The sequence below is a fragment of the Chroicocephalus ridibundus genome, chromosome 11, assembly GCF_963924245.1.
Source record: "Chroicocephalus ridibundus chromosome 11, bChrRid1.1, whole genome shotgun sequence".
In the NCBI taxonomy this organism is placed as follows: Eukaryota; Metazoa; Chordata; class Aves; order Charadriiformes; family Laridae; genus Chroicocephalus; species Chroicocephalus ridibundus.
In genome coordinates, this window is record NC_086294.1 from 4,247,785 (window position 1) to 4,262,829 (window position 15,045).

Below are 15,045 nucleotides of genomic sequence, written 5' to 3' on the forward strand. Positions count from 1 at the left end.
ACACATATATATAGTCTCGCAAAATTTCTTCTGCATTTTTTCCATGTGTCAGAATGGATGTTTACAACAAATCAGAGCTAAAGGGACACTGCGAGGTTTTGTTTTATTTTTCTTATCTCTAAAGTAAAAGAGTGCTTGCATTTTTCTTTGACTTGATTGCCTCTTCTCCTGGTTATACTTAAGCAAAAATGCTGAAGAGAAAAGACGTGCCTATAAGCTTTCAATCTTTACTACTCTGAGATACTATCAGTGATGCAGGTAGAATATTTTTGAACTCTTATTTACACAAGGGCCGGACTATCAGTTAGGTGTATGTCACTGCACCAAATATAAGAGCACCCCTGAATCAGTGATGCAAATAAATCATTCGCATGTAAATGTTAGCTCACAGCACAGTTCAGCAGTTTAACAGCCTCTATGCAGACAGATATGTGTTTATAAGAGTTTTACTTTTAAAAGATCCCTGTAAATTTTTAACCTGACAGTGTCCCTTAAGAAAAAAAGTACATACTGGCTTAAGAAAGGACACCTTCCAGGTATTTTCTTTTTATTATTAAAACCAACATTTTTAAAACCATTCAACAAAAAATTTAATACAAATTACCATTGGAGAATAGCAATTGTGAAGCTATGCATTGCTGCTCCATTAACATGGCTTCAGTTATCACAATTTATATTATTTGCACATTTCCTTAGGTCTTTCATGGCACTTCCATGAAGAAGGAAAAAAGGTGGTTACACTGCTGCTACCATCTTATCAGAGGTCACACACAGACACAAAGATGTTTGTTCTCAACATGTGTCGCAGTCAGGCAATGCCAGAGTTCTGCCCACAATGCTCGAGGCTCAGGATACCTGTACCTCAGATTTATAGCTTGACTTGTAGTTACTCACAATATTGCAATGCATTCAAAGTAACAGGAAAACAAACAGCGACAGTAACAGGCACGTTATTTTTTTTTTTTTTTTTGCATTATCATTAATCACATTCCTATTTTTCAACAGATTGTTGCCTAAAATGCATGTTAGAAAGGCTTTTTTTAGAAAATGCTGGCATGAAAGTGCAGACTAATGTTTGTAACTAATGAAACAGTCAGATCAATGATTCAGATGTTATTTAAACATTCACAACTTTGAGAAAATTTGCACAGCTGATAGCACAGACAGATAGTCTAACTGTAACTTAGAAGCCAGCATAGTAACTACCTTCCACATACTGGCAGTAGGATTTATGACAGTATGAGATTAGAATAGCATACTATGTTTTATTTAGAAAGCTGTAGTAGTAAGTATTTGCCATAAATATTGCAAGCCCCATTTATGAGCAATGGGAGGCTTTGCAGGTTTACAAAGTAACATTCACGAAAAACATAAAAAAGAAACCCAAAGACATTTCCATGCAGAGTACGATTCTCTCACAGTCACTGGATCTCTGTTGGCTAGAGCACACACGCCATATACGTGGATGCTGCTCACGGAAAACCCAGAGGCCTTCTACGCACTGACGCATATCAGTCTCTGGCTGGTATTGGTGGGATCAGGGACAAACACAGGATAATAAATGGTTTGGCAAAGGCAATGACTCTGCCACAAACAATTTTCAATTAGAGCTATGTGAAAATACAACTGTGTGCCACTTTGCCAATCCTCCTATGTCAACTCCACTGGACGACCCAGGGCTGAACACCAGCTATGCACAGGTGGGGTCTGGACTCCTGCAAGGCTGAAATCGAAGTTATGCCTCAAGAGCAGAATCAGGACCGGTGCGGCTTTCAGCATCTCCCTCTCTGCCTAATGCACCCCCATTGCTGAAAACTGATGCTGGAGAGCAGATAAAGGGATGCCAGAACTGTAGGGTCACTGATGGGAGCCTGATTTCAGCAATGCACTTAAGCACGTACTGAGAGGAACATCCAAATGTTTGATGCATGTTGCCAAACTGGGTCCACACTCAACAGAAAGCAGTTATAGCCCCTATGAGACAGGCACCCAGCGTCACCCACGCAGAACTGCTGCTGGAGACACAGAAAACATACCTGAGGCCAAATTAATCACAGTAACTCCGGAAATTAATTTAGCTTCAGGGACAATGGTATCAGGCCATTAATAATGTTTTCTTTTGAAAAGGGCACATTCAAAACTTTTCAGGCTGTATGTGCCATCTCATGAGCACATTTGGAGCAACACTGTCAGAGGAGAAAGGCACTGTGCTAGCCCGATGCAAATGCTTGTTTTCCATTATCTTGTCCACTTTTCCTTCAGCTGAAGTTAACTGCTTAGACTGATAATAGACAGATGCTCTTTTGGTGTGGGGAAAAAAACACCAGGTTATTCATTATATTAAATTCTGTCATTTGCTAAATCAATCGCAAGAAGAATCAAGAAGGAAAAGTATGAACGTTGTGTCTTGTTTCAGCTACAACTGATGTTTTTAATCAAGTGCCTATTAAATAAAAACTAAATAGACAATACCGGACAACTGGAGGACAAGGCTACTCTCACAGCATCGCATCACTCTGCGAATCACCGCACATTATCGGAGTAGCTATGCTCTGTGTCATTGCTAGGAAGGAATTAACTAATGGTATTTGTATGAAAGGCAGTGAACAGGATAGACTAGGGTGTCACTCTTGCGTAAATATAACTTCACTCACTTGAATAGCACTTTTGATGACAAGTGAGCTCGCCACCAAGTGAGAAACTGAAGGGAATAAAGTTAAGACTACAGAGAAGTGTATGGAGGAACAAAGTAACAGGGGAAAATGTCCCGTCTTGGGAAATTAGCATAGCATTACACTAGCACTGATTAGATCTACTTCTATAATCAGGAGTACTTCAATAGATTAAATTTTTATAAAATATAGGGCTCCAGAAATGAGGCATTCTATATATTTTGTATTATAAAAAGCTTCCACTTACATAATTTTTAAAATATATCTTCACTGCTAACAGTATATTTGCAATATAGTATCTGGTATAATAAAAATATATGCTTACTGGATGGGAGCGATGAACCACTACGGCAGGGACTCTCCTTTCTGTGTGGTCTGAGCAGCTGGAAAAGTTGGCTTTTCCCTCCCCGTCCCTTGGTTTCTCAGCCATCACCTGCCTGGAGACTGCAACGGCACTCTGGTGTGTTAACTTTCTTAAGCGTCCTCTGCAAAGCAGGGTCTGAAGCCTGCTGAAAAATTCCTCAGCTGAAAAATAATCTACTGGGCAAAATCCAACCTTGGTGTAAATTCACTACATGATTCACTCTGTTTTACTAATTAAAAAACCCAGACCCCCCCCAAACCATTGCTCTATTTGGCATTAGTAAGGAAATGGGACTTTTACGAATCATGCAACTGACTTGTAGGAAAAAAGATTTTGCTGTAGAAAATGTCAAATTAGCCCAAGGGACATATGGGCCTGGCAGCTAATGTACAGGGCACTCGGTGGGTGCCAAGGCCTGTATATGGAAACACAGCTGCGTCATCTGGGCCCTTTTTTGCACTAAGTAAAACTGGAAAGCATAAACAAATCCATAAAGTGGGTAACATTTTACTGTAACTTCCAGTGGAAAAATACAAACATTCAAATGATGAATCTAGGAAGCATGTGCCAAACTACAACGAAAGGCCAATAGCACACGACCATGGCGCTGCTGAGACGCAGACTGGAGAACGACTTGGTGTCCCACCATGTGCTGGGACTGCAGAAGGTGCCTGGGACCAGAGCAGGTATTCATCTTCCTGTACCAGCCCTTATAAACCTGCCCGGTCTTGCAAGAACTTACCATCATTGCACAGGATTTGTTCTGTAGTTCGAAATTTGTATGTGCAACACACGTTTTGCTCCTTTCTGGCTCACCCTGGCGTGAAGATCCTCTAAGCTACTGTGTTCAGGAAAAACTCCAACAAATTCAGTGTGGTGGCACCAGTGCATGTGAGAGGAAAACCAGGATCTCTGCAGAAATGGGGATTCTGGCTACACAGGCTGTCTGCTTAGTGTCCTGGGTACATTTACTGTACATTTTTTACAGACCACCCTGGTAGATTTGACTTTTGTCAAAGCAGATCAATGGCAAGGCATTCATAAAACATTTTGCCATATGGTAATATTGACTGAGCTTTTCACTTACAATAGATGGCCGAGTAAGCTATCGACATGTGCTATCATATGTAATCAAGCTCGCTAGATTAAAAGCGGGACTTGTGCCTAGCAAACAATGCTGTATATTACTCATTGAACTTCGAGCAGCAGTTCTCTCTTGTCAGGTTTTATTAAAATATTCACATGCTTCCAAAACGAAACAAAGGTCCACCGGCGTCTCTTGGGGAGAAGAGGTGGGATCGGTTGCATTCAGTTGCCATTTGGTTGGAGATGTCATACAAAATCCTCACACACTGAACATGGCTGAATTGTAAAAATCTTTCACCCAGAAAGGAGGTCTTTGTTACACAGAAAGTCTCCGACTCCTCCAGCGTTCACCAGACATGGTTACATCACATTCTCAAAGAGCTGTAAGGATCGCATGATATTGTCGTCCTGAAAGCAATGAGAAGACATTTTCATAACACTGACAACACGACTCGTAACTTTGCACAGCACAGGAGGGGCTCTGCAGCTGCTACTGCAGGCAACGGCCTTGCTTTCATAACGCTTTTCATCCTCGATGAGCTGGAATTGATTCAGTGATCAGGTCCTGATTCAGCAAAGCAGCCGTCTCTTACTTTGGCACATTAGTTGGTTTGAGGCATGCAAGCCCAGGGTCTTCTCATAAGCTTGACATGCAGCCTGGGCTGTGCTTTACTGAAGAAAACTGGACACCAGCATTGAGCTGGTGACTCTGCTGAATCCTCAGGCTTTAGTGCCCAACTACATTTCGTTGACCCTGAATATGCAAATACGCATTTAGCTAATATGCTTCAAATGTCCAAATGAAATTGCGGGTTTCAAACTGATAAGTAAGCTGCCTTGAAGGACCACTTCACTTCAGAAATACAACCAGCTCAAACCCAAAATACATGCAATCTCAGCCTCTCCGAGGTTCCTAGATCCAAACAAGAAAGTTGGAGACACACAAGGGAAATCCCAGATCGTTTCTCATGATGTCTTGAAATTGTACTTCAAGGTAATAACCAGAGTAATATTCAAAAACAAAATTCTTTTTCCCCCCTCAGGAATTCAGTTATTCCAAAACTTAGAATAACTGTTTGCCTGTAACATGAAAATAATTTTCCACATTGAGCAACTTACGAGATCTACTGCATCTCATTCCTCTTTTATTTTACAGCTGCATTCATCTATCTCACTTTTCACACAGTTTGGTGGGTACCAGTGCAAGGTATCACCTTGCATGGGAAACCAATCATCCTCTCCAAAGCCATACTAGGAGTTCACTGCCCATGAGCCATACCCTCAGAAACGGCAGAGGTAAGCACGATAGGGCACTTTGGTTTCTTTTCCATAAAGAAAAAAAACAACCAAACAAACCCAAAACACCAACATCTTACTGTTGCCAGGCTCACTCCTATCTGCCAGGAAACCACACGTGACAGTGCATCGGACGGCATAGCTCCTAGAGCAAGCATGTCAACAGAAGGAACGAAACCCAACCTAGACCATTAAACACACTCTAACAGTTAGCAGTAAAGTGAAGCTGCTTCAATACTGAGGCCGCTAATCATACATATGCATCCAGCCTGAAGGCAAATTACAAACGTGAAAAATAATATGCAACACAAACAATCCAATTAAAGACAAGGCAAAAATTAAGCTAAACAATCAGGAGGGACCAAGAATGAAGTAACTTAAAAAAATTAGCCATGTATTATTCATCTGCTAACAAGGATTTTGCCGCCTGAAGTCCCTGACTAAGAAGTAACCTGGATGTTGCCAGAGCCAGACTTAACACAGAAGAGTGGGAAGCCAGCCAAGCCCTCCACAGGGAGCATCTTCCCGTTGCTCAGCTACAGAAGAGCTGTCCGACTGCAGAACAGGAAAGATTTTTCCAGGGAAAATCAAATACACAAGAGGGCTGGTATGCAATTATTTGCACCACTGTAAACTTTCTAAAATGCATAGACCACTGTTGTACTGATTAAATATTAGAAATATCTGAACAAACATTCCACAGCCGATTACAGTCTAAGACAATAGACACTTGGCCAATTGCATGTTAATGCTGATGTCTTTGTGCCAATGCTAAAAATACCAGCAAATATTTATTACAGGCAACCTAATGTATGGAATTTGCAAGAGGAAGCTCATTTCCAAAACAGAGAAAAAAAAAATATCATTACTATGATGAAAGCATTTGCTTTTAATGTTTGACCGTGAAAACTTCAACTGGTTTTATAAGTCAGTGCTGTAACCACAAGATTTTGAGAGACCTTTGGCTCTGGGCAGTTCCAGCAACTGGTACCTGCTGCTAATGACATCCAGGGGGAGCACGCAGACACAATATCAGTCTCTTAAAAAAAACACCAAAAAAATCTCAAAAACAACAACAGAAAAAAACACTAAGGAAGCGCATTATGAGCTTTCTCTAGAGTCATCTGATTGTCTACAGAATCAGGTAGTGCAGTTCACTCAGGAAAATAAAAGCACCAGCCACCAGCACTGGAAATGAAGAGGACCTCTCCAATGATTTGACTGAGCACCACCAGAAACTCAGTCTTGAAACTGACTTTTTCACAGAGCAAAGGAAACCTGGAATCCTGAGCAGCATCTTGTTTCAAACGGAGTCTGTCCAAAGGGAAAGCAAATGCTGTGGCATGAGCTAGGCCTTTCATTACAGTTATAATTTTGTCCTTACCTCCTGACATGATTCAATAAACTCATCTAAAGTTACAACACCATCTTTGTTTTTATCCATTTTCTGCAAAATAAAATAAAACAAAAAATTATTTCCATAGGTAACACTGCAGTGATAGTATAATACATTATTTGATGCAACGTGAATAAACCTACGTGACTTTACCAGCTTAGATTGCAGACTCAGTGTCATTAGGTAAATCTGTTGACTGCTAAGGACTTGTGTACTCTGGTATTTGGAGCACTTTTGCGGTCATCACCAACTATTCTATTCCTTCCTTGACATACACATCATCCTCCTTATTACATCATTTATTTATTCACTGCCTCACCAACCAGCACCCATATTCCTGTCTCTCTGTACGGGCAGGTGAGAGAAGAAGCACTGAAGGGCAGCAAGGCTTCAAACTTGCTGGATGTCACACCCCACAATGCAAAGGGTTGGGCTAAGGGACAATGGGATACCTTGGAGTAAGAAAAGCATCAGACACTGTAGAGTTAATCTGAATGGCTGATAGGGTTTATTTTGGAATATATAGCGGGGCATAGGATTCAACTCTGAGCTAAACTTACAGTAAAGCATATCAGTGCATAGCTCAAGCGTTAAGAAAAACACAGCAAAAATCGAGTACCTGGAAGAATACTTCTACATGTTGCCTTGGAGCATCTTCCTTGAGCACTGGATATGTGTACTTTCCCATCATATCATAAATTGCCTTTACGATATCCATCATTTCCTGCAGTAGTGGCATGCCGGCACAAACACAAAAGGGAAATTAGTAGAAGTGATAGCACATTTCTTTCTTTCGTTACCTTTTTCTTCACCCTCTTCACAGCACAGAGAATGCCTATGCATATGCATGAAAACACAGACAGATGTATCATCATATATAAGTTCATCTATAAAAATGAAGTGCTTCATTCTGACAGTGCCATGACTTTGCCACAGCCACATGGGAGGTGGCTGCAGTGCTCACTTCCCTGCTCTGCCCAGGCAGCACTGCAGGACTTGTGGGACGGTGCTGGGCACTGTGGCACCGACTGTCCTGGAGCTTCCTCCAAGGCCAGGGACCTTCACAGCAGTCACTGGGAACCCAGCCCTTCTCCACACCTTGCACAAACTGCCACACAACTCCACGACCAGTAGCAGCAACCACAAAACCCTCCAGGTACACACAATAGTTTTGAGAAGACAAACCAAGATATATTTGCAAAATATTCATGTTACCATGCTCAAAACCCAAGGCTTCCCACAAAGGGAACAAGCAATACCAGGTAAGAAGATAAAACCATATGATAACACAGGATTTAGGAGTGGTACTGGCTTGCAGTGCTTCAGGTAAGCCCACACCATACCTCCCCAGTGCAGCCAGAAACCCCTCATGACTCAGTCACCGAGTAGCTATTGTCACCGTCACCTTCCCCTTTGCAAAGGTTATAACATTCATAGCTGTGACTAGGATTTTGCTCCTGGCTAAAACAATCCATTAAAGGTGCTATAATATAGAAAAATATGTCTACAAAACCATGTAATTTAAGATCACTGTGCACTTTACTTAGACACAGATAAATGCTCGAGTCCAGTCTGATTTGCATTTAATTAGCTACATGTAAAATTAGTTGTGCCCTGCAACAGAAACCAGTTGGCTCTCTCCAGAAATCAACCACACTTGTCGGAAACAGCCTTACCTCCTTGTTTATATAGCCATCCTTATTTATGTCGTAGAGATTAAACGTCCATCTTAGCTTTTCATGAACAGTTCCCCGCAACAGAATGGACAATGCCATCACAAAATCCTGGTTCAAGGCAGAGAGAGAAATGCGAATTTTCATCATATCCTTTTCTAAGCCACCTTCTTTATATAATGCCAGTCAAAAGACTTATCTTTTTAGCATAGAGCATATGGTTATCAACCTCTTCTGACTCCCTTTTCCAAAAATGTGTCCTCTCTGACTGAACTCAATGGACATAGCATCCGCTAAGATGATCTGAGTACTGACACACTAATAAATGTGTATGAGGTAACGAGGAAAATCAGAAAAGTCAAGTACTCAGCTGCAGCCGCTGTAAATCTTATGATAAGGGTTAGGCAGCTTAGCAAGGCTGGAAGGGCAGAAAGACCTAATGGGTGCTGCAGCCTTCAACTCTTCTAGTCCTGGGGTGAGGGGTATGAAAACAGCAAGAGATTAAGAGCAGATCCAGTCCAAGACAGGCAAACTTAGATCCTAAAGTTGATAGGACATTGGCTGTTCCGGCGCCTTGGACTTGTCAAGAGCAGCACAGCATGCTCAAGGCCAGGAAACGGGACACCATCCTTGCTAGCCATTCAAGTTTATCATCCTCCAAACTCTAAATACTGCACAAATGCAAGCATGGCAAAGTACACGTCTGGTTTTTAAGAGCAGTGCCAGATGCTCCAGTGGCCATTCCCCTCCTAGAAATGGTCTGCTGCAAGGAGTCACTCAGATTGCCACCGCCTCATTCAACACAGCTTCTTACCCGCAGATCTTGGGTGCTATGAAAGAAGGAGGAAAATCCGGCCTTTTTTCTGCACCCATCTTGCGAGAGATGGAGAGATCCCAAATTCCTCTAACACAGGGAGCCTCAGGTTTTGGCCTCTGGCAAAATCTCTCAGACTTGACCAGATGCTATTCCCCCACTAATTACTCAGTCTGGGACGCAGCATTTTAATTGTATTTTTTGTTTACAGTAGTTATTACATCTAATAGCTTTGAATTATTGTTTATACTGCACAATGGCTCAGGCACTGTAAGCAGCATCCCTACAGGGATTTATTAGCACAGGCAAAGCTTCAAGCTAACAGAGCTATACAGTTCTTGATACCTCATTTAATGTACTTAGTCCTTCCTATGTTATCTCCATTAGTTCTGCATGGGGCAGTGCATCGCTTCTTAGAAACCTTTGCTCCTTTTTACCAAGGCTCAGAGGAATTTGAATTTGCTGAACAATACAAAAAAGGGGACAAAATGCTTATGTTTGATAACCACTACAGAGACAGGTTTGCCAGGAAGGAAAGCTCAGCACTTTTCTCTTTTTAAAACTTATCTAAGCATTTTCCCATGTCTCAGGCTGTTTAGGTTTCTGGAAGTCTCTTGCTACTGAGCATCTGCCATATACAAAACTCCCACTACAGCCATCGCTACAGAGACACGCATACACACATTGCAACATTCCCATTTTACATTTGTTTAATGAACAAATTTGCCAGTCTTACCTGGAAATTACCAGAGTTCTTGGCCATTTGATGGAAAAGGCAAGACTGTCAATGATTTCTAGTTTTATGATCTTAGTTAACTGTCTTCAAAACTATGAAGTTCATCCTCCACAGGCCTATGACTTAACACATCCCTTTGCAGCACTCCTACAGCTATGTGTGTGAGCTTGAAGAATGGCTATTTGTAGCCACAGCAACAGGCCTTTTAGTTAAAGGGTGGATTTGGTTTCCCTAGGAACGAAGTACCTGAGATACTTCTTCAATATATCAAATAAGCTTAAAAAACCCAAACACATTCCAGGAACATAAATATAACCTTGCAATGCATGATGACTGCAGACGACACACAATGTACGGGCTTTTCTTTGACATGCAAATTATCTGTGCAAATCACTGGTCTCTTTTCATATGGGACTGTCTTCAGCCTCTCCTCTCTGCTACATAAATCTCTGCACTTCCTCCCCATGGTACTGACTAACATGATCTGTATGTTTCTTTAGTGAGAGGAAACATGCAAAGCCATCTGCATAAAATAAAGTGAACCAGAATTTAAAATATCAACTGATTTTAGACTGAAATCTCTAACCCATCACCCAACAAGTCCTACTAATTTACAATGAAGAGTTGATGGAGAAGGTTAAAAACACAAAGCTGAGAAAGAGGCATCAAAGGAGGACGCAAACCGCTTACCTCAAACTTCACTGAGCCATTTTGTGCAGTGTCAAATGCGTTAAAGAGATAATGTGCATACATGCTAGCATCTGGGGGAAAAAAAAAAGGCACAGATTGGTACAAGAGTTCATTATACGCTAATGGCTCTATGCAACATTCATGACTTTATTTTCCTTTTGTATGAAAACCAACCTTGTAGTACTGCCAGATATTCTATGACCTCATAAATGTTGACATGGACTTGCATACTCCTCATGCCCTCCCTTAAAACAGCCTTGAAATGTAAAAGTTTTTGTTACGGTAGAAGATATGGATTATGGGGTTGCACTTGACAGAATGAGAAAAAAAAAAAAACAAAAAAACAAACCAAAACTTCCCAAGAGAGTCTCTGGGGCAAGTGGAGCATTGGCTCTGGTGAGAAATGCAGCAAAAGCACCAGAGAGTCATTGCAGCATGTGTGCTTCCTTCCTCTATCTTTTTGCTTTGTGTGAGATACAGCAGAGATGCCCCAGGCTGTTCAACTTCATCTAGTTCCAGTAAGATGAGTTTGGCCCCTGACTGTTAAAGAGCAATCTCATCCAAGGCATATTTTTGTCCTTCTGAATCTTAAACCACTGGTTTTAGAAAATCTTTTCTATTGAGAAGAACAGTTTCTATGGCCATGTAAAGAATGGCTGTTAACCAGTAAAAACAGTCATAGTATACGGAAAAAAAAAAATAAAAATCAAATAGGTGTATGACCTTAAGACCTTCCCTGGCCTGTTCTCTGCTCTGGAGGCCATTCACACTGTTCTCTGCATTACCAGAGCCCAGCTTTTCAAGATGGAAGCAAGTGACATTAAATTAACTTAATTATTTCATTGCTATTCCAGCAGCCATGCACTTTTTTGTCTCTTTTGTTCTTTGCCCCTAGCATGCTGCATTAGTCTAGCCTGAGCGTTCGTAATGTATGGGTATTCGGGTGAAGCCTGGTGCCCTGTGCTATGCAGACAGTCAGGTGGAAAGACCCAGCGTCTTTTTACTCTGATTTCTATGAAGTGATTAAATATTTTCCCATTGTTCAAATCCAGGAAAGTGTAACAGTGTGCAGAAAAATCAAATACTTAAGTCACTGTCATCTGTAAGGATTGAATACACTGGACTTTAGGAAAAAAACTGGCTACTGCATTTTTAAGAGAAGGATTACGAAATAAAATAGCTCTAGAAGAAAACCATAGAATTATCTGTGTGACACTCCTACAAAAAATTCCTATTAAGCTAAACTAAACGATAAACCAAAAATATTACACTAGATGTCTTATTTCAATAGTGTATGATGTCCACAGATCACTAGTATCACTTGATGAGGAGGAAAAATGAAAACCTGTCAAGGATGGGAGCCCTACGTAATGAAAATATCACAGGCTTGGGATGACAGTGCACAAAGTTTTTATAATTCAGAGGTACTTTAATACCTCTGGAACGTACAAGTTTATTTGGAGAGAGAGCCATAAAAGTGAAAAAATCTCTGAGGAATCTGGAATCTCACAATTTATGACGCTAAGGTTATGCAAACAGTCTGGAAACCAAGTGAAAGAAAACAGTGTAAAATATGAAATCACATCTGTTGTTAAACTGATTTATTATTAAGCTTGGTTACACTACCATCATCATTAACCAAGGGAGAACCACATTTCAGGGGAATGGGACACACAAAAAGAAGAGAAAGCGAGTCTTTGTCAACATCAGTAGGGCAGAAAAAAGTTATCTATCCATGAAAAATTAACTTTCTGTACCTGGTATTTTTTCACACATGGGAAGGAAGGCGTCACCTGAGGTGTGTCGCTCAAAGGAGTTAATGCGGTTACCTGAGGTAACTGGAGTTCCTTGGACTTACCGGAACCGAAGTCGAAAACACAAAACACATCCAGAAGTACATAAAGTTGAAAATACTTTTTTTTTTTCTTTTTTTTTTTTTAAATAGTTGGCAAGATGTTCCTGTTTATTGCAGGGGGGGTGGACTAGATGACTTTTAGGCGGCCATTCCAACCCAAACGATTCTATGATTCTATGTTTTTTGTAATGGAATCATCAAGTCCATACTGAAATTTAATGTGAACTTTTCATAGGTGTACATCTTTGAGGTCATATGCATTGTAAAACATAAACATAATGTGTTTTATCTTGACATTTATTTGTGAAACCACTTGTTAATGATCTTCTTAAAGTAAATGCATGTGCATACACACACTCGTGCAGAAACTTCCAGTCATCATTCCATAGTGAGTGCAACCTGCAGCCACTACAAAGTGGAATATATTCAGAAAGCCTCAAATACTGCAGCTTTTACTAAAAAAGCCACTTAAACCCATGACTCATTCATTTCAATTTGGGAACAGTATCCCCATGGAACATATTCAGTTAGAAGAACATACATGTTTTTAAAAGGCAAGAACACACATTAATTGAGAGTTTTAATACAACACTTTATATGTTCCAAAACATGATGTGACCGTGTCTTAATTAGTCACACAAACACCAAAAATGATCATTTTTGCATCAGGTAGCTCACAGCATACATCAACTAAGAACTACTTTAAGAATTTTAGGGAAGTTTTGATTAATTTGCAGGCCAAAATAAAGTCTGGGACTCTTCTGACACACACAGCAGTCCAACAGCAGGGAAGCGGGACACACAGAGGGGAAGTGATTTAGCTTTCTACCATCCAGAGAGTCAGTACAGAAAAAAGCATCAGTCCCCAGTTTCTCTCCCAGACTAGTGCACTGTTTACCGGAGAATAAAGAGATGACAACTAGGGAAAATCTTTAATGTGGGTCTGTCTCTATTCTTGTGAAATGACTGTTCAAAGGCTCTAACTTAATTTTATTACCCTGCTGTCTGTGTTTCTGTTTAAGATCCTGCAAAGCTTAAGCTCATTTCACTTTTTTTACATTATCTGAAGTAGTTTTGCAGCCAGCTGGCAGTAATGAATGTTAAGGCATGCTTCAATAAACCCAACAGACACAAAGTAATACCGCTTACCTCCGTGAGGAAAAAACTGTGCATAGATCTGTTTGAATGTTTCTTCATTAACAACCCCACTAGGACATTCCTGTTGGAAAACCAAAAAAGAAAAATCAAGGAAAAAAATCCCAGCTCTATAAAGGTTCATTTGGAAAACCCTACAAGCCCAAAGAGAGCAATTAAACAAATCAAATTCCTATTCTCACAGTGCTCTGGATGCACAGGCTGTGCAGCTGAAGAAATTAAAATAATTCAGACTGCAATTTCATCTTAAGTATCTCATAGACTAGGTTCACCATTATTAACATTTTTAACAGCATTTTCAGCAGTGTTTAATCCCTGTTTTATAGGATGACCTAGAAAGGCTGCGCGTGCCTTTTGTCATATGAAGCTCTCATCTAATAATTACAAATAACGTTACTGCCGGCTAACCATTCCCTGTCGAATGCCCCCGCATATATGAATTCATTAATCCTCAGCAGAGGACTGTAGCCAGACACTTGACACCAGTTCCACGGAGGCTAATGGTATATACTATGCTCGTAAGTCCCTACAAACAAGCATTAGTATTAGGCTGAAAAAGATTAGATCGTTTTTAACCTGTTTATCCGATCAATCTTCTGTAAACTTCCAAGAAGCCAGACTGTGCCCCTGCAAATCTTCTAACCTGGCAACCTGTGGGGTTATTTTATTTTTAAGCTCTGGTACTAGAATGTAAAGCATTTCATTTCACTTTTGGCTGCTTCAAATAAGGACAAACACTTAGGAAGGAGGTGGCAGACTGAACTTCTTGACCTACTTGATTAGCATTCAGGAAGGGAAAAGGGAATCCCTGCCTGGAAGGCTCACACTTGCTCTGCTACAGCTGAGCAAAATCCAAGCCGTTATGGTAGGCTGGGGTGGGAGGTTCTCTCTGGGCATATTTGCAGAGTCTGGCAAGCGCCTGTGAAAAGCGAGATGGGGCAGCTACAAGGAGCTGAGCCGCCAGGTGCTTCACCCCGTAAGTGATACCTGAACTGAGGTCCTCACATCTTCCCCAGCAGGATGTGGGACCACAGGCAACAGAAGAGATGGGTGAAAAACAGCACAAGAACTGTCTCCAATTTGTGAATCCTGTTTCCTGATTCTCAACTCTTTTTATAAACTTAAATTACCTGGACAATTTAAGTAAAATTCAGGCGCAAATTTAGCTTAACTGTGGTGGCTTTGCCACCCCTCCCAACAGCTCAGTGCTGTTATAACACATGCTGACGTATCACAGAGAGCCCTGGGCACTGCCATCTGACTATGTGAAGTTTTCAATTATACAGAATATTTTTCAGTTGATGACAC

At 40.8% G+C, this 15,045-nt stretch overlaps 1 protein-coding gene across 12 annotated transcripts in view; it reads right to left on the bottom strand.

Annotated features, from left to right (window-relative positions):
- Nucleotides 1–4,393: 4,393 nt before the first annotated feature.
- KCNIP1 (potassium voltage-gated channel interacting protein 1) overlaps nucleotides 4,394–15,045 on the bottom strand; it is a 427,878-nt gene continuing 417,226 nt past the window's right edge. For all 12 annotated transcript variants that reach the window (XM_063349045.1, XM_063349044.1, XM_063349046.1 and 9 more), the window contains 6 exons: nucleotides 13,732–13,801; nucleotides 10,728–10,798; nucleotides 8,491–8,598; nucleotides 7,434–7,538; nucleotides 6,803–6,865; nucleotides 4,394–4,530 (listed from right to left, as the gene is read on the bottom strand). In XM_063349045.1, coding sequence (XP_063205115.1) covers nucleotides 4,483–4,530; nucleotides 6,803–6,865; nucleotides 7,434–7,538; nucleotides 8,491–8,598; nucleotides 10,728–10,798; nucleotides 13,732–13,801 — 465 coding nt within the window. In that variant the 3' untranslated portion in view covers nucleotides 4,394–4,482. The remainder of the gene's footprint in view (nucleotides 4,531–6,802; nucleotides 6,866–7,433; nucleotides 7,539–8,490; nucleotides 8,599–10,727; nucleotides 10,799–13,731; nucleotides 13,802–15,045) is intronic.